Source organism: Phaethon aethereus (assembly GCF_964289735.1).
Source record: "Phaethon aethereus genome assembly, chromosome: Z".
Lineage (NCBI taxonomy): Eukaryota > Metazoa > Chordata > Aves > Phaethontiformes > Phaethontidae > Phaethon > Phaethon aethereus.
In genome coordinates this window covers 65667708-65690057 of record NC_138577.1, presented here as the reverse complement: position 1 = coordinate 65690057, position 22350 = coordinate 65667708, and the positions used below count along the sequence as shown (strand labels likewise).

General features: G+C 39.3%; 1 protein-coding gene across 1 annotated transcript in view; it reads right to left on the bottom strand.

Annotated features, from left to right (window-relative positions):
* Positions 1-9820: 9820 nt before the first annotated feature.
* Positions 9821-22350, bottom strand: part of WDR36 (WD repeat domain 36) — a gene marked incomplete at its 5' end in the record, with an annotated part of 35173 nt that continues 22643 nt past the window's right edge. The window contains 7 exons of the mRNA XM_082013226.1: positions 9821-10007; positions 13896-14083; positions 16542-16623; positions 16863-16979; positions 17627-17769; positions 19265-19362; positions 20525-20632. Coding sequence (XP_081869352.1) covers positions 9858-10007; positions 13896-14083; positions 16542-16623; positions 16863-16979; positions 17627-17769; positions 19265-19362; positions 20525-20632 — 886 coding nt within the window. The 3' untranslated portion in view covers positions 9821-9857. The remainder of the gene's footprint in view (positions 10008-13895; positions 14084-16541; positions 16624-16862; positions 16980-17626; positions 17770-19264; positions 19363-20524; positions 20633-22350) is intronic.

Here is a 22350-nt window from a genome sequence, read left to right as displayed (position 1 = left end):
CTCCTCCAACACATCAAGATGATATATAAGCTGAGGAATGACTATCTGAACTGTGCTATGGTTCTGCTTGAAAAAATCTACAAGCTTTTTCAAAGCCTCTCCTTTCAGCACAAAAGGAAATGGCATGTGCCAGAAGAACAGCACCTCCTCAGTCATGTCAAAATAGTCTGTTTTATATATATATGCTATAACCAAGATTTATTCGTTAATTGCCAGGCACTAGGCTCACTTAAGAAAAATTTTCATATGTGTGGAGCATAGAACCTAAACATGGTCAAACTTACATTAGCATATACTGTTTCCAGTATTGTTATCCCTTAGGATTAAAGTTTACTTCATTGTTTTACCTCTAGTATTTATCTGATTTTTTTTTTCATTTTGATAATTTCAGCATTTTCTTTCTTTACAAAGCAGATTAATCAAATACTTACATAGTAGGTTAACAAATTTTCCAAGCTCACAGAAAGAGACATTTTCATGAAAAAACAGATCTTACCTTAACCTTCTATTTTGTAAAGACAAATCTGTTCAGGTCTTGACAACCCTTAGAAACATTCAGTACATCTCACTAATAGGTTTCTGTTGGGAAAACATTGGTACATTTTCCACATAATTTTATCAACTACATGCTTTGACAGTATCTTCGTATTTGCCCACTATACATAATTTCTTTCTGTTGCCCTTTAAGATCTTGACATTGGCAATTACAACACACAGACACAAATCCCAATTTATATATAGAATATATATAATCAGAGCCTCTCAGAGAGGCTGAATTCGAGTTTTGAGTCCTCTGTGTATGAGGAAATCATTGCTGTGTGGTCCCCTAAGGAAGGCCTGGAGACATCTTGCAACTTGCATGTTATCATGCATATGATATCCTCCATGTTTAACATTATCCATCGGGGGCCGCTTTTGGACTGTTCTAGGGAGAATTGCCCATAGGAACTATGTAAGGCATAAAGGCAAGATCTTGCAATCACCTTGCTGTAGAGAAAAAGAGGGCTTCTACAGCATGGACACAATGATCCTACTGCTAGGCAGGGGAAAGGAGGAATGTGTGGATGCCTGTCTCTATCCACTATGGGCTTTCAGCAATCAGATCCTTGCTTCACTGCTCTTTACTTCACTGCCTCCCATTCCTCCTGTGTAAAAACAGGCTTTGCGTTCCTCTCTTCCAAGAAGTATTTTTGTTCTATCTCCTGCTCCAGTATTCAGGTATCTGCTCTGATCTTTTCATTAATTACTGTTGGAGATGCTGCAAAGGGGACAGCATCACTAGAGAAGACATCGTCTCCTGTGCCAAGTACCACTCTCCTGGGGTCCATCCTCTTCCTGAGCACTGACAATCTTTCTTACTTCTGACTGCACAGGTTCTTTACACCACCTCAGGCATTTTCCTTCCTAAGAAGTGATATTTAATTGCAGTAAGTAACCAGCTCCTGAAAAGATACATCCCAGGCTGTTTCTTTTACCATTTTGAGATTCTTACTGTCTCCAAGCCTAAGTAGCAGTCTTGCTCCACAAATACATTTCTAGACACTACCTTTTCCCTAAAGACAACAGCACTTTGTGTCTCTTTCTCAGCTGGCTACACGCTTTTATGGTTTCTCTTAACAGCGTTTCTTGGACCTCTCACCATTCCCAGACTAAGTGCCTTGTACCCTAGGAAGAGGGTCTTTGCTCAAACACAAATTGTGTTACCAAATGGTTATAAAATAGTTAGGCTGTAGAAGCTATTGTAAAAAGAAGGAAGATCTATAGCTGTAGCAGGTGACATAATATGATGGTGATACATGAGAACGAAACCTCCAGGTATAAAAGGCAAGAACCCGTAAAACAGTCAAATGTGTTGTGGCACCCACCAATTTTAGAATAATTTTCCCTATCAGACATTCAGTTGAAATACTTTCAACTCTTTTGGCAGTCTAATTCTTCTACACCTCACTGCAAATCTCTCAAATGCCAGTAGCATTATTCAACATTGCTGCATCTATTTATTAAGCTTCTTTGCTATGGCATATTTAACAAAATAATAATGCATTAGGCAGAATTAGAACGTGACTAAATTCATCTCTGTAATGCCTATTATACTGGATTACTAAAAAAGTAATTCACACCTCTGTGCTGTAAATCTAGTATCACCCATAAGGCAGCTCAGTAAAAAAGGTGCATGGCACATACAATGCAATAAACAAGCACCAAAATTTGCAAAATCTTAACTGACAGCATTCCTGTTGACTTTAACAGTAGCAATTTGCAGTGTTTAATAATAGACTATTAAGTAAATACATATTGTTATACTTGCACTGAATTTAAATCATTAAATTTAATTAAATCATTAAATTTAATCATTAAATTCATGGCTCTTCCTTTGTCCACCTAACAAGTCATTTTATCCTAGAAGGCAACGAGCTTGGTCAAGCATGATTTGCCCTCATGTGTCTCTGCTGGTTCTTCATCATCTTGCCCGTTGTGTGATGGAGATGGATTCCAAAAGCACATGCTCCATGATTGTTTCAGAGACTGAGATAGGTTTGATCAACCACTAGTTCCCTGGATCCTCCGCTTCACCTTTTTGAAAAAAGGGCACAACAGCCTCAATCCAGTTGTCAGGGACCTCCTCGATCACAATGCTTTTTTACAGCAATGGTATTGCACTGGACAGCATTTGTGTGCAAGTCCTGTACAGTCCCATGGTTATAAGGTGACTTCAGAGCACTGTGCTCTAAAGTCTTTCTAACCCACTACTCCCTCATTGCTGGCAGGTCCTCTTTTTCAGAAGGGATGCTGGTACATACAGAAAATGGAAGGCAGACTTTGCCTATGAAGACTGAAGCAAAAAAAAGGCATCAAGTATTTCTGCCCTTTCCACATGCACCAGCAGGATGTCATCCTCAGCCATCAATATGAAGGGAGCTGCAGGGATTTCTGTACAGATGCTGTTTATTCTAGCACCATGAATAAACCATCTCAATTAAGCACTGCTGCAAGCACTGCTGAAATAGCTTAAGTTTATTTTGATTTTGTTGAAATGGGATTCTTCAAAGAGAATTGGGCAGCCACCCCTCACCCTTTCATCAACCCAAAGTAATGGGCAAGTATAAAGGTTGATCTCAAATGTGAACAACCACCAGCTGCACGACCCTGCATGATCAAATCTTACATTCAATAGAAAATGTAACCTGACACACTCTGAGAACACATTTACCAGGGCTTTAAACTTTGCCCACTTGACAGGAAGGGACACGTTGTTTACACCAGCTGATGACTTTTCAGTTCAGCCATGCCAAAGAGATGCTAACATTTCCAAAGGAATAGGGAGAATCACTGGTTTCAAGAGAGGAGTATACACCCAAGAGTACTGAGAGAGCTGGCGGAGGAGCTTGCCAAGCCACTCTCCATCATTTATCAGCAGTCCTGGTTAACAGGGGAGGTCCCAGAAGACTGGAGGCTTGCCAATGTGACGCCCATTTACAAGAAAGGCCAGAAGGAGGATCCTGGGAACTACAGGCCTGTCAGCCTGACCTCTGTACCGGGGAAGATCATGGAGCGGTTTGTCTTGAGAGTGCTCACAGGGCATCTGCAGGACAACCAAGGGATCAGGGGGATTTGGCCAACCAACCAGGAAGCCTCTTGCAGAGCGAGTCCCAGACAAAGAGCAAACACACATGCTGTCTTCAGTCTGGTGAACAGCAAAGAAACTCTTGGTTGTTCTCTCATTTCAGGTTGAAAGCACTTCTTTCCAAATGCAGTCAGCAAAACATAACATTTCATCTTGAGAGTGCTCACAGGGCATGTGCAGGACAATCAAGGGATCAGGCCCAGCCAGCATGGCTCCATGAAAGGCAGGTCCTGCTTGACCAACCTGATCTCCTTCTATGACCAGGTGACCCACCTAGTGGATGAGGGAAAGGCTGTGGATGTTGTCTACCTGGACTTTAGTAAAGCCTTTGACAGTGTCTCCCACAGCATTCTCCTGCAGAAACTGGCGGCTCGTGGCTTGGATGGGTTTACTCTTTGCTGGGTGAGGAACTGGCTGGATGGCCGAGCCCAGAGACTTGTGGTGAATGGCGTTAAATCCGGCTGGCAGCCGGTCACAAGCGGTGTTCCCCAGGGCTCGGTTCTGGGGCCGGTCTTGTTCAATATCTTTATTGATGATCTGGATGAGGGGATCGAGTGCTCCCTCAGTAAGTTTGTAGATGCCGCAAAGTTGCGTGGGAGTGTTGATCTGCTGGAGGGTAGGAGGGCTCTGCAGAGGGATCTGGACAGGCTGGATCGATGGGCAGAGGCCAACTGTATGAGGTTTAATAAGGCCAAGTGCAGGGTCTTGCACTTGGGTCACAACAACCCCTTGCAATGCTACAGGCTTGGGGAGGAGTGGTTGGAGAGCTGCCCGGCAGAAAGGGACCTGGGGGTGCTGGTTGACAGCCAGCTCAACATGAGCTGGCAGTGTGCCCAGGTGGCCAAGAAGGCCAACAGCATCCTGGCCTGTATAAGAAACAGTGTGGCCAGCAGGAGTAGGGAAGTGATTGTGCCCCTGTACTCGGCACTGGTGAGGCCGCACCTTGAATGCTGTGTTCAGTTTTGGGCCCCTCACTACAAGAAGGATGCTGAGGTGCTGGAGCGTGTCCAGAGAAGGGCAACAAAGCTGGTGAGGGGTCTGGAGGACGAGGCTTATGAGGAGCGGCTGAGGGAACTGGCCGCTGGAGGAGGCTGAGGGTAGACCTTATTGCTCTCTACAGCTACCTGAAAGTGGGCTGTGGCGACGAGGGCACTGGTCTCTTCTCCCAAGTAACCTGTGATAGGACAAGAGGAAATGGCCTCAAGTTGCGCCAGGGGAGGTTTAGATTGGATATTAGGAAAAATTTCTTCACTGAGAGGGTGGTCAGGCATTGGAACAGGCTGCCCAGGGAGGTGGTGGAGTCGCCGTTCAAAAAACGTGTGGAAGTGGTGTTTCAGGACATGGTTTAGGGGACACGGTGGCGCTGGATTAATGGTTGGACTTGATGATCTTGAAGGTCCTTTCCAACCTTAGTGATTCTGTGATTCTATGATAACCACTTATTTAGTCAGCTAAGCTTACAAAACCCTTTTGAGATGTGAATCTGAATAACCCTCAAGGAGATCCTGGGGTGCTAATGGATGGGATGAGTTGCTAAATTCACATCTTATTCTGAGACCATCGTTGGGCAACTGAAGAGACAGTGTTAGATCTTCAGCTACGTAGCTGTAAGGCAACTAGCAACTTGGCTATAGGCTAACACAGGATGAAGGAATTCTCTGGACCTCATTTAAGTTGGCAAGTTTCTTTTTATTTCCAAGACTTTTCAAACATAGCAACTGAGTGAGGATTCTACAAATACATTATTTTTATTCGACCTTATTCTGATTTATTCTATGCATGATTTCAGGTAACTGCCAATCAGCAAGGTGGTCCGATCTTTCAGGGGTATGACCTTTAACACTGGCATACTCTTTTAACAGTCACAGAGCCAGCACATCAGTCCTTCTAACACACTGCAGAGTCAGGGCAATAGTATGTACCTCTACTTCGCCGATGTTTTACAAAGTAGAAGTACACACATCAGTAGAGAAAAAGGTATCTCCCAAAGACTGCCACTAACAGGCAAAGAAAATGTGCAACAGAGCATCAGAGAGCTCACTCAATCCTTCTGGGGAACATGTAACAGCCAGCATAGAAAGATGCTAGTTATTCTGTCCTTACTCTTTCCTCAGTTTATCACTACTTCACAAAAAGAAAAGTTACTAGGACATTTAATGACAGCATTTTATTCTCCTGTTAACACATACTGCAAATCCATTGAGAAAGTAAAGCAGACTCCTTGCACTGACATCAAGGCAGTGATTGGATTCCTCATCTCTAAAAAGGTAAAATATTTTTTTTAAAAGACAATTTTTAATCAAACAATTAATTCCTAAGAGGCACAAGTTTTACAACTGGTGATAGGCTGAAAAGACTAATATGCTAACATACCATGCTCAGGAAGCATCTGCTGATGTCAACAGTCAGAAACGGAAACTACTTATATATTGGTGATCTTTAAACAATGTTAAACTCCTTCAATACAGCTCATCATCAGAGTTCAAATATGCCAACAAATAACTTTGACTCTTCTACTTCAGAGAATGCAAATGAGCATCTTCCAGTTTCCTTACTCTGGAAAAATGACACTTGCATTACAACAACTTGCAGAGTCTTGAGATCTTTCCTAACATTTCTTTTGAAGAAGCAATAATTAAATTTTAAACGTACAAAATGTTCAAGTGCTTTAAGTCAGTGGTCAATGCATCTGTTTACTCTCATTTCACATTTGCATGTTTTTCCTCATAATACCTCTGTTTTTCACTTGAAACTAAAAGGAAAGTAAAGACTGCAGTGAACACTAACTATGGCTCAGCAACTTCACTGTTCAGAGTTTGAATCGAGCCAGCAACAAATTCAGGGAACAAGGTCCAACTAACTGGTTTGGTGTCAAAACAACCCTGAGTACCAAATCAGTCTGGAAAGCACAACACAATCAAAAGAAAATAGTGGAAGCACTGAGATGTAACTTGACAGGACTGCTGTGTACAGGAGATGACAAGAGAGCAGAGAAAATCATAGTGAAAATGGAGCACCGGAATACAGGCAGGCACAGGTGAGTAACAGACTTAAGAAGCCGGGAGGAGTGCTGTGACACACAGCGATACGCCGAATTGTAACAGCAAGCTGCTCGTCACAGCTAGCCTAAAATGCACTTGGCATTGTCTAAGAATGGCAAAATCTTCAGTAGTTGTCCTGCTTGGAACAAAACCTAGGATTAAGGATGCCTATATCCCTCAATCCAGCTAATGATTTTTCTCACACCCTATTGGATATGCTGTTACAATGCCAATAGGCTAAAGTGAGTTCTTATGGGTAAAGCAAAGCCCAATCTATCGAATTCAATTATAATGGGTCTTGCCACTTGTAATCAACAACTTTTGGCTAATATCACAAGATATTGTCCTTGATGTCTTGGGTGAAGTAGTAACACAGGAAGTAGCAGGTGAAGTATCTGCTTGCATCCACTAGCAAGTGGAAATTATTTTTGATTTCTGAAGAAATTATAGATGACAAAAAGTTGCTGACCATTTTGACGTGGGGAAAGAAAGGACAAAATAAAAGGCTAAGAACAAGAAACAATCAGAGTTACTGGTGTAAGACTGGAACCAGCTTTAAGAATAGTCAAACACTCCTGAAATAGCAGTGATGACTAGGAATGTTGAGAAAAAGACAAAAGAATAAAAGAGCTGGGATATCACTAACATCTAAAGACTATTTTCTGAAGGAAACAATTGAAGTGTTCCAGGTAAACTTAAAACACACCTATATAAGATATATACAAAACTGCATTAACACATTCAATGAGATCATCCGGACTGCAAATATTATGTCAACAGTATTATACATAAACTGTTCGCAAAAACTTGCTTGCTGGGTTCTGCTTTCAGAAGAATGGCCTGTTTGACAAAAAGTATGTCTTTTTTTGTCCAGATTACATTAAGTAGTCCAGAAAAAAAGAAAAATAAAGAAAAAAGGCCCCTGTACAAATATTACAAGTTTTGTAGACAAAGCTTGTGTATACAGATTTAAACATCTGTTCCCAAAAAAGGTTCTTGTATGTCAGGGAAAAAGAACATTTGTGCACTCAGTAAAATGAAGAATCTCCACAAGTAGGAAACCATTTCACAACTGTTCTGTGGCTGAAAGGCAGCAAAGCATGAAGAGTACAGCACAATTACTATTTCTCACATTCAAGAAGCAGGAGGGGCATACAACATTAGAAGATAGCAGGTCTGGAGTATACAAACAGAAATATATTATTTCGCTTAATATTTAATTAAATAGTAGGTCCCATTGCTACAGGATGTTGTGAAGGATAAATGAGTTCTAGAAGAGATTAGATGAACTCACAGAGAACAAACAAGTCTGCCACAGAATATTAAACACAACTGTTAGAATATAGCCGACTGCTGACATGCTAGACCCTTTGCATCGAATTCCTTGCTCCAGCTGGAGGCTGGACACTAGAACTGACAGACCTTTGCTCTGATCCAGAAGAAAAGTTCTTTATCTACTGTTCCATCTACTGGGGCTGGTCTGCAACTACTGACATACTCATCTTTTAATATTCTAATGTCTTGGTTCAAAAAAATTATTCTTTATGACCTTCTAAATGAGTTACTGTAACACCTATAAGCTCAGAGGTTTATTATTTATTAATTACATTGAAGTTTGAGGGATTGGGACTACTTCAGATCCATTCAAGAAATTGGGAGTAATGGGTTCTTGCAAACTATATCACCAGAAGCTAATCATCTATGGTACAAAGGATTTTCTTACACCTCAGTAGTAAACTTCATAAAAAAAAAAAACAACTCAGGTGTACATCATTCCCACGGACTCTACATTCTCAGTCCTAACTGGCTAAAATGCCAGTCTGTAAACTGCCATAATACTTCTCTGTTGTCTTGAAGTTTTAACACGAGTTAAAAGTTACGGATAAAGAACAGCCAGAACACAGGGAAGCTGCAAAAGCTGACTTCCCCTCACCTCAGTGCTACATTGATAACTGATTTTTCTTGCAAATTTGAGCACCCAAAAGGATGCTGATCTCATGATACATGTGGAATTGTCACTTGTTTCAGGCAGTATTCTGTACGCTACACTGCACATACATGTTTACAGGTAATCTGTTCTAGGATACATGACTAAAAAGAGTTCCATGTGATGGCATTTAAAAAAAAAAAATCACATATATAACACCAACAAAACTACACTATTGTTTCAGTCTTATGCCAAATGCAATGAACCTGTTTTTCAAATTTTCTCATCAAAATTGCATGTATTTCTATTAGTCACTCTGTTGGCCTGTGTCTGGAGCATATGAAATATAGCCAAGGCCTTGTTCAAGAAATTCTTCTGCTGTGAGGCAGTATTTTCAAATAGCAAAATTTAAGTTTTAAGATAATCCCCTTCATGAGTTCCCAAACTCTGCACAAACCTTATTATTGGAAACCTAAATATCAATTCACAAAAATGACACATGATTCAGTAAAAAATTCCCCCCAACCCAAAGTTTTTATTCCAGTAATCTTTATCTCCTTAAGAAAATGATCCTAATTCTTGTAAGAAATGGAGCCTCCAAAAAAGCTGTTTGTAAAAAATGGGTGGGTTCTTTTGGTTTTACTTTTGTTTTTTTCCAAGTTCCATCATTTGCAGTGCAGCTAGAAATCTCTGCTTTCAAAAATAGGTGTCTCAGGCAAAATAGTGAACACAGCTTGCCAAAGAGAGAAGCAAACTAATTTTACAAACTTTATAGGAAAAGTGCTCTGATTGCAAAGGAATGCAATTTTTATATTAATTTGCTTTAAACTGATGTTAATAAATTCTTAATAACTCAGACTTTGTTTTATTTTTGCAACAATAACTGTTTATTAGGCATAATGTAGGTTTTGGTCTCCTGCACAGAAATTACATTCCCACTTTTTTTTTTTTCCCCCAAGTCATCTCTTCATTCTGATTTACATTTTTGGTCATGGAGTCATAACATAACTAGTCACATTACCTATAGCAATCCAACTGTTTGTTCACTGACAGCACAAACTAATACAACATGAATATTTAAGCTGCACATATTAATTTTTGCTCCAACTGAAGTGAATAAAACTACTCAGTTATGCATGTTCTAAGAAATGTATAAAATACAGCATCAGAAGTCCCAGTATGATTCTTGGAATCCAGTATTTTTGGTAATAAATTGCACTATTATTCCAAGGGGAATTTTATATAGACAAAACCCTTAAGTATTTTACAGCAAAGCACTTTTCATATATGTTAACACACACAGGCTCCGATTGAAGAGAGACTGCAAATGAATCCAAGTTTCCTCAAGTTGCACTGACAATTTGGATATTTCTTCCAATAGGTTTGGCTCTGATGAGAGAATCTTAAGATGTAACTGAAAATGAAAACAAGCAGTTAGTGAAATAAATACAAATAATAAAAATCCTAAAAGATCAGTTTCCTCATTCAATTCCAATACTTTCCTTTCAGGAATGTCCCAGGTAGGAGAATAACTCTCTTCCTTCAGTTAATTCCCTCCATTTAATGCTGCCTCCCTTCCGCTAGTCTTTTACAAGCCATTTCACTCCCACATATGTATGAGATGGAATAAGGCAGCAAAATGGCTTAAATATGTTATTGCTTTACTAGATATTCTGCTGCTGCTGAATCTATCCTGATCGCACACTTTCCTAAAGGGTAACTTTCTCCTCTTCCCAACCTGCATCACAAATTCCTCTTTAGGCTAGAAGGCTAAACAGATTCCTTGAGGTGAATCAGGATTATTAGTTTGATTATCCATGTTACATAAAGCAATAAGACTCTATACTGATACAGGGAGATGACATCTCTCTAAATAGTAACAGCATGAAGAAAAGAGACCTCTCAGTCTTGTAGAAAAGCAATATATTAGAAATTTTAGGAAAGCAAACTTCCAGCTCTTCAAGGAGTTAGTCAATAGGACTCCCTGGGAAACTGCCCTCAGACAATGGAACGGAACAGGGCTGGCAGGTCTTTAAGGGTGCTTTCCATAGAGTGCAAGAGCTCTCAGTTCCCATGTGTAAGAAATCAGGAAAGGAAGGCAAGGGACAAGCATGGCCGAGTTGACACCTGCTGGGCAAACTAAAGGGTAAGAAGGAAATACACTGTGGAAACAGAGGCAGGAATCCTGGGAAAAGTACAGGGATGCTGCCTGGTTGTGTAGGGATGGGGTCAGGAGGGCCAAGATGCAGCTGGAGCTGAACTTGGCAAGGGATGCAAAGAATAGTAAGAAGGGCTTCTACAGGTGTGTTAGCCAGAAAAGCAAGGTCAAAGAAAGTGTACTCCCCTTGGTGAGCAAGACTGGCATACTGGTAACAACAGCAAGGAGAAAGCTGAGGTACTCAATGACTTCTTTGCCTCAGTCTTCACTGGCAGTGTATCTTCCCACACCTCTCAAGGGGATGGACAGGGACTGGAGGAGCAAAGTCTCTCCCACTGGAAGAGACGATCAAGTTCAAGATCACCTGAGCAACCTGAACATGCACAAGTGATTTGACAAGATGCCTCCCAAGAGTCCTGAGGGAACTCGCTGATGCAGTTGTCAAGCCACTCTCCATCATATTTGAAAAGTCCTGGCAGTCAGGTGAAGTCCCTGGAGACTGGAAAAAGGGAAACTTTGCACCCATTTTCAAAAAGGGTCAAAAGGAAGACCCTGAAAACTACCAACTTGTCAGCCTCACCTCTGTGCCTGCAAAGATCACGGAACAGATCCTCCTAGAAGCTATGCTAAGGCACATGGAGGACAGGGATGTAATTCAAGACAGCCAGCATGGCTTCACCAAGGGCAAGTCCTGTCTGACCAGCCTAGTGGCCTTCTATGATGGAGTGACCACATCAGTGGACATGGGAAGAGCTACCGATGTCATCTGTCTGGACTTCTGTAAGGCCTTTGACACGGTCCTCCAGAACATCCTTCCCTCAACACTGGAGAGATATGGATTTGATGGGTGGAATGTTGGGTGGATGAGGAATTGGTTGGATGGTTGCATGTAGAGGGTAGTCGTCAACTGCTCAATGTCCAGATGGTGATCGGTGATGAGTGGTGTCGCTCAGGGGTCTGTACTGGGACCAGTACTCTTTGATATCTTAATCAATGACATCAATAGTGGGACCAAGTGCAGCCCCAGCAACTTTGCAGATGACACCAATCTTAGTGGTGCAGCTGACACGCCTGAGGGATGGGATGCCATCCAGAGAGACCTGGACAAGCTCGAGGCATGGGCCTGGGTGAACCTCATGAGGTTCAACAAGGCCAAGTGCAGGGTCCAGCACCTGGGTCAGGGAAACCCCCGGTATCAATACAGGCTGGGGGATAAAGGGATTGAGAGCAGCACTGCCGAGAAGGACTTGGGGGTACTGGTGGATGAAAAGCTGGACATGAGCCAGCAATATGTGCTTGCAGGCAACTATACCCTGGGCTGCATCTGAAGAAACGTGGTCAGCAGATTGAGGGAGGTGACTGTATCCCTCTACTGCACTCTGGTAAGACCCCACCTAGAGTACTGTGTCCAGCTCTGGAGCCCTCAGCACAGGAAGGACATGGAGCTGTTGGAGCAGGTCCAGAGGAGGCCACAAAAATGATCAGGGACAGAACACTTCTTCCTATGAGGACAGGCTGAGGGAGTTGGGGTTGTTCTGCCTGGAGAAGAGAAGGCTCTGGGGAGACTTTATTGCAGCCTTTCAGTCCTTAAAGGAGGCTTCTAAGAAAGATAGGGACAGACTTTTTAACAGGGCCTGTTGCTATTAGGACAAGGGATAATGGTTTTAAACTAAAAGAGGGCAGGTTTAGACTAGATCTGAGGAAGACATTTTTCATAGTGAGGGTAGTGAAACACTGGCACTGATTGCCCAGAGAGCTAGGAGATGCCCCATTCCTGGAAACATTCACAGTCAGGTTGGACGGGGCTCTAAGCAACCTGATCTAGTTAAAGATTTCCCTGCTCATTGCAGGGTTGTTGGACTAGATGACCTTATAAGGTCCCTTTCAACCCAAAGATTCTATGATTCTATGATTATTACCACTTAATGGATGGAATAGCTATTTTCCTGGCTATAACTTAAATCTAAGAGTCTTGCTAAGCTCAGAGCTGTTTTACTTGGAGTCTGCCACAAAAGATATTAGTGTTCATGTTTCACAGGGTGAGTTTCTATTATTCTGCTGTAGTCCAGATTGGAAGTACATTTCTGAGGCAAATTACCTATGTGTCCCTAATGTAGCCTGCAAGAGTTAAATTTCTTTTGTATGAAAATAAAGAGAAAGATAAATTCTAACACCTAATATTGCAACTATTAATCGTATTCAGTCAATATAACCAGACTAATAAAAACCAGAGTAATAGACATGATAAAAAGCCACTGGTGAATGAATATCAAGACCCCAATCCTAATTCTTTCACTCTACAGGTCTACTTCTATTCATTTGCACTACTTGTTCTTCTTGGAAGCTGCCCCACGTTTTATTTAACCCCAACAAAAGAAAAGAGCAAGTCAGATTTGTCCAGCATTACACACTATCTTTAAAACCATGCAATATTGCTATTAAGAAATACTCAGTTAAATAGATGGTATTACATATGTCTGAATGTTTTAACAACTTTGCCCTAGTAAAATGTTATTAATTGCTTTCCCACAGTTTCATAAGTCAGAGTATCTTGACAAGGTAAGCATTTGTATGTCAGAAGGGATTAAAACTTCTGCAGAACGTCTTTCTCTCTGAAAGCAACTGCTACGGTATTTCATCACAATAATGTTCTAACTTCTACACACTTGGGAATAATTTCACTAGCTCTGTAATGCTTACAGGTAATAGAAAAAAAGCAGCCCACTGACAGGCAAGTAAAAGTGGGGCTTACAATGTCTAGTGATAAGTCCAACAAAATGCCTATTTTATTTCCCCATTGTACATTGAATTCTTTTCTTACTTAAAAGTTAGCGTATATTAGCTTAGCAATTAACAATCATAAAGAAGTTAGGTATGTTACAAAAAATAAAAACAATTCTTAGTAACAAATATTAGAATAAAACCTGCCTGGTGTAGTCATCTTCACAATATCTGGTTTTTTTGCAAGTTTTTCTTGACTGTGACCAGATGAATTGTCAAATTATCCAATATACTCAGTCATTTTAAAACCATTCTCAACAAAAAAAATCACTTAATTCTTTCAAGCAGACAATTTACATCCCTCTACTGTACAACCATCATTTTAAACAGGACTAACATAAAATTTTATAAGAAAATTGTTACCTTTAGGAATAGTGCAAGGTATGCTTGAGCAAGTTCAAAGTTGTACTTCTTCTTCAGCATCATCCCGATCATTCTCAAGAAGCTTAGCATCACTTCAATTGAGCCACCACCTTCAGGAGCCAAACCCCTTAGTTCTATCTCAATATTAGATGGTCCCAAGCCTTTCAGTAAGTTAAGTGGAGCTGTATCTGTATTAAAAGCATTGAGGGATACACTATCATTAACATTTGCAGAAAAGAATCTTACAAATCCTTCATGTGGACAGGTTTATTCCTAAATTCTTAAGCAGTGACTGTTATGTTTCAAGTTTCTACTGTTTCCTTACTTTTTTGTTTTCCACAAAATGCCATCCTGCCTTTTAATGTCCTGTCACACCCTACAGAGAAGTACATCTCTAATGACAGTTGCATTTTATTTGTATGTTCATGTTGAAAAATACAAGCAACATCTTTGTATCTGTATCACTTTTTTTCCCCATTTCTGTCTTTTAAACTAAAGAAAATTTCCTGTTAACCACATAATATTGTCATTTTAAATTTCTTGGCAAAAAGGACATATATACTTGTGACTTAAAGCTGTTGCTGCAAATATATTCTAGAAGAGACAGGGTACTACTTTTACTAGGAGTCTTTGCAGTGTTTAGTCTTACTGACATTAAGTTAAATGGCGGATCATCTGGTGCACCTAAGATAATAATTACTTTTGTTAAGTTAATTCCTCCTGCTTTTCCTGGGACCTGGAGGGTGCTTGGATGGGGGAAATCTTTTCCTTGGTAGAAATACATGCAATTTACAAACTTTCCCTCCTCTTCATTAACATTCTTCCTCAGGATTTCTACAATCCTACCTGACCTTTGAGAATTCCATCCATTTGCTTTAAAAATGCAGAAATAAAATATGTATGGTTGCAAACACAGCTGCTGGTAAAAACATTTTTTAAACATGTCTTCTAATTAATATTTCTTTTGTTAAGAAGTTGCAAAGAAGTGCAACTTCTTATACTCTTATATCATGGTAACTAATGGTATCAGTCATTGGCTAATATTCCTTATGTGGTATAAATCTGTTTCCATCTGTATTTGTTTCCTATGAAAATCTAGCTAGTTTTAAACGTAATTGTGGTATTTACAGTACTAAACAGATGCATTAACTAATTTTTGTGCTGTGATATTAAAAAAACAAGTATGGAACGTATTATGAAGTTGGTGCACACACAATATGGAAAAGGTGCCTAGCTCAACTGGTGTTCCACAGTCATGACTGGAGGTACCAAATCGTGTCTCCATCCCAATGGTAAGGCAGGACGGCATCTAGTATAATGCTATTTATTTGCATAGTCTAATCAGCTTTAGAAGAGATGCTTGTAAGCTAGCAAGCACACAGCCATATTACCCACCAGCAGCTTCCTGAGTCAGGATCAACAGGCTCCCTGGATCGGGATTATAGCACAGACCCTGGAGCACACCTGCCTTACAGCAGAGAGGTGGTCGGAGGGAGCCTCATGAGACCACTACTGCAATGCATCATGGAGCACACTTGCTCCCTGGTACAGCTAGCCTCTAGGTGCTTGGTTAGGTTTTGAAATATTCATCTGATATTCCACTCTTTGCACAACTCTGAAGCAGCTTAATAGAATACTATCAATTGAAATACTAAAACCACAGCATAAAAACACACCTCATTTGCAACAGATAATAAAGTTCTGCACACAAGATGTTTTAGGTGCAGTTGAGTGAGCTGATCATCTCAAAAGAGTTTAAGTAGGGGTAGAAAAATTCCCAGCAGAACTGCCTTGTGGACAAGCTACCAGTGACTACCCATTTACATTTCCAAGCCAGCTATTTTAGCAATCATTTCCAAAAGTCTAAATTTCAGTTATTCTATAGCAGCACAAGTTAAACAGGGAAAACAGCAGGTATATTCCACAGGCAATTTAAGTGACTGAATTTCAGAATGAATTGAATGTTTAAAGAAATCAAACAGCTTATTTTTATATCAATTATTTCTTCTGAGTCACCATCACTGGAGGTGTTCAAAAATGTGTGGATGTGGCACTTCATGACATGGTTTAGAGGGCATGGTGGTGTTGGGTTGACAGTTGGACTTGATGATCTTAGAGGTCTTTTCCAACCTTAATGATTCTATGATTCTGTGGTAAGTAGCACTTGAAAATAGAACTTGCTAAGCAAATTACATTATTCATGTGTTAGTGAATCAGCAGACTACTCCTAACTAGATCATTCCCTTCCTTCTTACCCTACAAATAATACATAGTACCTTACCCTACAAATAATACATAGTACAGGTTCCCTTCCTTCTTACCCTACAAATAATACATACCTACCTAATCATGGCAATCTCAAAAAAGTCTAACCATTTTAGGAACATTACCTTCTTTCTCTGTATGGATTTTAGCCAGAACTAGGCTCCATGCTTGAGGCAAGCTGGAGTACCAACAGATCTTTGATCTAGATTGGCTATCTATGTATTAGTCAACTTTATACATACAAGGTCATTCTCTTAGTCTTTGCTACTGTACTACACATACATTTTTTCCACACACATTACAATTCTAGCATTAGAAATCAAACATATATAAAAATATTATTAGCATGTACATTTTTAGTGAAATATCTTGTTAACTTACATTCATTAGTGCTCAGGGCTTCTTCAAGATGAATGTAGAAATCAGATTTCTGTGCCAGTACTCCAAGGTTTACTACCTTTGACTAGACCATGAAAGTATAACAGAGTGTACATGAATATGAAAACATACTTTTACATCTCAATGAGATTCTTTTCCTACTGACAGAATAGAAGACTTTAAGAAAGAAAGCATTAATGTAAATGCATCAAAACTGGTACTTTAAAGTCTTTAGCAAGATATCACTCAGCACTAAAAAGCATTTAAGATTTTCTTGTAAAATACACTAGATAAACACTATTATATATTGAATCTTGTTTTTACCTCTGTATCATTTTCTTCCTCTGGAGCAATGTATCGAGGTATAAGACCAGGAACCGTTGGGATGAAGAAAGGGGCTGACTTGGGAACTTTTGGTGGCTCTCTTGGTTTATTTTTTTTCTGTTAATTAGATATTTGAATTAAAATCTTCAAAGTAAGAACATGTGCGAATTTTCTTTGTCAAGAGTTTTATTTTTAAATATTATGAAAACTGTAAGGACTAATTGAAAAGTAAATATATAGGTTAAATATTTTATCACTAAATATGAAGCTATTTAGAAGAAAAACAGCCGCTCTCCCAAATCCCAGAAACTGTGAAGAGCACCATATAGTCTTCTACTGCAAGATCTTGAAAAATACCTGAAAAGCAGGATCAAATTTTGTGCTTAGGTAAGTCACCTCATACAAGAAGGGTGAATATATCTGGATGTATACTGCTATTTTGTGTGCCTTCCCTCTTTTTCTGACTATGGAATGCCCAACAGTTATTTGGAGGCATAACCTAGAACAGCTTTACAGGCACTTATTAGCTGCATTGACATGGAAATATCTGCCTTCAGACAGCTATTTTGCATGCTGCAGAAATAGTAATGGCAGAAGTTATGAAACCATTCCTCCTTCTCAAGATTTCTTGAACATCCAAGAGAATGATTAAGACAACTGTCTGTTCTACATGACAGAAGAAATAGCCCTCATTTCACCCCCTTCTTAAAATCTACAATCCAAATACTACAGTAGATAAGCAACGCTGTGCCTACTATCATTACCTTGATAACATCGAGACTGAGGAGATTCTTCCACCTTGATTCTGGTAATGAGGAAAGGGTCACCAGCTGCTCTCCCAGTTGCTCAGGCGAGACATATTCTATCATTTCATCACATGTTTCTTTATCTCCTGCCACATCCACATCTTTCAAGAACAGGTATTTTTTTTGAACATGCATACTTCACTTTTTTTTTTTAAATCTTAACATGATTATTTCTTTTGAAATGTTTGAAAAACATGCATAACAGCTATCTGTATCGGTGCTAGCATAACATATAGCTAAAAAGCTACACAAACAATCTTTATTAACTCTATGAAATATTAAATTGCAACAATTATAGCTAAAACACAGAACTGGATAAACAAGATTTTTAAGACTAACAAGATTTATCTGCTTTGGCTGAAATGATAAAAAAGCAATTTATAGAAGTCCTAAGAGAATAACAATGGATTACCTTTAAAATGTTATTAACTGTTTTAGAATATATACACAGCAATGTTATTTCTGAGTTACAAATCTGTAAAATCTTTGCATTTAAATATGCACAATATTCACAACCTGTTCAGAATGACTGAAGTAGCACATAAAAATGAAAAAAAAAAACCCTCAACATTAAAGCACAATATCACATAAAAAAAGATACTAGTCTGTCATTAGGTTTTCTCTAGACTTCCTACATGGTCTTGACTAAACACCTCTAACTTTCCCTTCCTTTTTGCAAAATATTACATGGCTGAAACCATAAACATGATAGAAAAGCCTGAAAGAACAAAGAAATGTGAACTGCTAAAAGCTCTGAGGATCTCAACAGGAACTTTACATTTGCTGAAGACAGAAAGTGAATTAAAGTGTTCAGTCAGAATCAGTTTATAGGATTAAAACATTCGAAGTTTTGGGATGAAATCCTGTCTCCCTAATTTAAATATCTAAAATAAGTATGTGCTTAATAAAGTAGTCATCATCAAATATATTCCTCAGTCTTTTATGCAGTCAATAGCTAGGTGTGTTTCACTTCCAGACAGTGATCTAAATGTAGGCACTGCTGAACTTGGGCAGACAAGATCTCCATCTAGAGGCCTTCAGAAGCACAACCATGTCTATTAAATGCATCAAAAAGGCAATTTAGGCCTGCCTTTCACTGTCAAACTAGCACAGGTACATGGCAGATCAGCTGAACCCAGTTCTCTTGCCAACAAGACAATATACAGCAGTGAAACTACCATGGCATTAGGTAGACAAAAAAGCTGGACAGAGTGGAACAAAGAACCCCCCTTCCCACCACCAAACATAATGTTAATTTCAAACTGGCCTCACAGATGTCAAAAGGGAAGGTATTTACACAACTCCGGATTAAAGAAAGCCAGCAAAGAGCACCATGTTTTTATTACCTACAAAATCTCCTTGAAGATGTGGAGGTCGTCACAATGTAATTATTTATGTCTGAACATAGAAACATGACTAGATTTTAGTAAATATTATTAGCATATGAGGATATACGTAAAAAATAGCAGAAGCAATAGGAACAGTCCAGAGAAAGAATGCTAAGACAGAATGAGTTTTTGCTGAAGCAACAAACCATCTTCCATTTGAAATATAATACCAGACTGAAAATAAAATACTTTTTCATCTGAAAATTACCTTGCACAGGGCAGGTGCTAGGGAGTGTCACCATGGAAGGTTCATAATCTGCCGGAAGGGGCCGTAAAGAGACAAGTGAATACAGAGAACGGTTTGACCTGAAAAATAAGACAGGCATTTTAAAAAACATTTTCAGGTGAACAGGAACAAGTATTTTAGACAAAATTTTTACTGCAGTCTAACACTACTGCACTATGGCAATTCTCCAGGTTCTATTCAAGATTAGTTTTGCTCATCTACTAGATAAACAAGAAATGAAACATAGCAATATACATAGCCTGAAACAAAAGTTATGCTGAAATATTAATGCCAAGTACATTTAATACATATGGTATTACGATTACTTCACTCATTGCCAGTTACTGTACTTCCTCAAAACTGCAAAACAGCCTATCTAAAAAGCTTGCTTTGTACTGCGTATGTACAATACATTATATTACAAATAGAAATGATTCATCCTGCTTTCACAGAATTTTAGAGTAATACTCTTAGCAAATTTTCTTGAGGTTTGGAACATGCACACAGGTCATTCTAGCAAATTATTTTTCTGTCAATATAAACCATGGCTAGGTAAAAGTATTTGTCATTACTCACAATGAAGTACTTTTACTTAAGCAGAGAAAGGTCTAACTATTGAACGCTCCTCAGCCAAAACTACAGGTAACAAATGTAATCTGAAAGATTGATCGATCGCTCAACCAATCAAAAGAAAAAAAACCCAAACCACTTAAAAGGTTTGTTACTTCGATACTGGACCTAACCAGTCATTTGCTTTAAAGCCGTATCAGGAGGAAACTGAACTACAACACATTTTACATCTGTGCTGACCTACCATTAATAAACAGAAACAGTCGCAACTTCCAAATTCGACTGGGAAGTCTCTGGCAACATTGTATACCAGGACAAGAAGGAAAGCCCTTCCGAAAGTAACACTATATGAGCACTGACATTTCAAAAGGGGTAAAAAAAAAATAGTAGAGTCAAAGGGAAATTCTAGGAATGGCATAACAGGAATTCCTTAAAGTAGGAAACACTTAGAAAAAAGAAATCACTTGATTATTCTGATAATTATCTTAACTGCAAGAGATTTCAAGATTTACGGATCACAACAATACAGAATACCTGTCTTAATTACAGCCAGAGGAGACAAAACCTGGAGACGATGCTTTGCAGAACAATTCTCTATTTGTGACAGAGGTGATTAAAAGAATTCTTCCCTATAAGAAATTCTGTGTAGAAATAGACATATGACGTACTCACCACAAATAAATTCCAAGATCATCCACATGTGTTGAAGCTAGAAAATCTCCTGTAGGAGACATAGTAAGGCTCACAGCCGCAGAGTCTACCAAAAAACAATCTATGAGGCTAAGGACAGAAAACACAACAGAGAAATTCTCAGCAAGGTGACCTTGTTTATCCATGCACACTTGAACTACAGCACAAACATGACTGAATGCAGGCAGGACACTGGCAGTATGTCTATAAACCAACGTATTAGCAGTATTCAAATACGGCATATAAACTTGGCAAAGGAATGGCACTGTGCAACAAACCGCTCACCTCTGTAAAATTCTCTAAAATCAGCTAAAGCTGGTACATTTATGCTACCTCCTTAGACACCCACGTCCTGTGGAAAATATGATGAACCATCTGTCCACATGTAACTCCTTATGCCCAACATTAACCTTTAGTGGCCATAAATGGCATACTTCCAATCAGCCCCATGCTGCTCTGACCTCATCTTTTAATGCTCTGCCATTAACTGTCAATTCCCTCGCTCGAGAGACTTCACATACAGCTGGTTAACACTAGGACTTCGTGTTCCTAAAGTAAAGAATGAACTGTGAACTGCAAAATCTGACCATCTGCAGCTGTCTGTTTTGACATTAGTGCATCTCCAGCCTGATATACCATCGATACTTGAGCATTCCTTTCACTACTGCCCAGAACTGAAAAAATACCACCAAAAGAGAAAGTTAAAATGTGCAGTAGTATGTAACGATTTTAACAATAAGCCCCTTTTGAGCTCCTGGATGATGCACACCCTAGCAGGCTTGACGGAAGCCCAGGTTCCTAGCACTACTTGTCACCTGTTGAGGTATAAATGTCAGTTACTTCAAACTGTAAGAAGCAGTTGAGTTTGACAACTAGTTCATTGAGAGAAACAAAAGGAACAAGTGGAGAGCTTGAGTACTTTGTTCTTGTTCACAGACCAAAATCAAACGCAAGGTAAGAGAAGTGATGAGAGCAGCTGGTTCTACAGCCCTGTTCTGTTCACCACCCATAGGAAAAATATGGATGTAACAAAGCAGTTTAAAATGCAAAATCTTGCAGGCATGTATTTTCTCACATACTGAGCATTCCTGTGATGGTTTGACAAACCATGTCAAAAATAAAAGCCATTTTTTTCCCTGAACGGAATGTTTTATTCCTTCTGCATGCTGTTAGACACAGGTTACAAGTAAAAAGCAATTGGGTAAGAGCCACATCGTTCATCACTTTCAACATGAAATATCCAAACACTAAACCCAGAAATGCCAGAACGTGTATAGGTTACAGTGACACATTTTGCACACAGTGCTCAACAGCTAGAAATTTTGCCATAAGTACTGTTTCTAGCTTCAAATCCATCTTTTTATCACAATGTTTATCAGCAACTGAGAAACAGTGTTCAATAAATCAACCACAAAGAACAACTGCAAAAGAGAACTTACATTAAATTAAATTTTTCTACTCACAGAATTTAAATCATGAGTAAAATTACAGTCGCTCTGTGTGTGTGTACTCAATCCACCAGAGGACAATGAGAGATGTGCCTGTAATTTTTACACCAAGTGTACAGTAATTGCTAGGTGAATCCTGCCCGGGGGCTAAAGGCATTCACCTTTACACTTCCTGCCTAACTGCAAAAGTGAGACAACGGAAAGTATAAAATTGCTGATCTCACAATATCAACACGTTTCTTCCACCTCTGTGTCTCAAGTACCCCATCCACACTATAAACAGTCAGCTTGTACCCTTGATTCCTTGATTTGTCTATGCAAGCTTGCACTGCAGAAAGAAAAATCTGCATAATGCCAAGG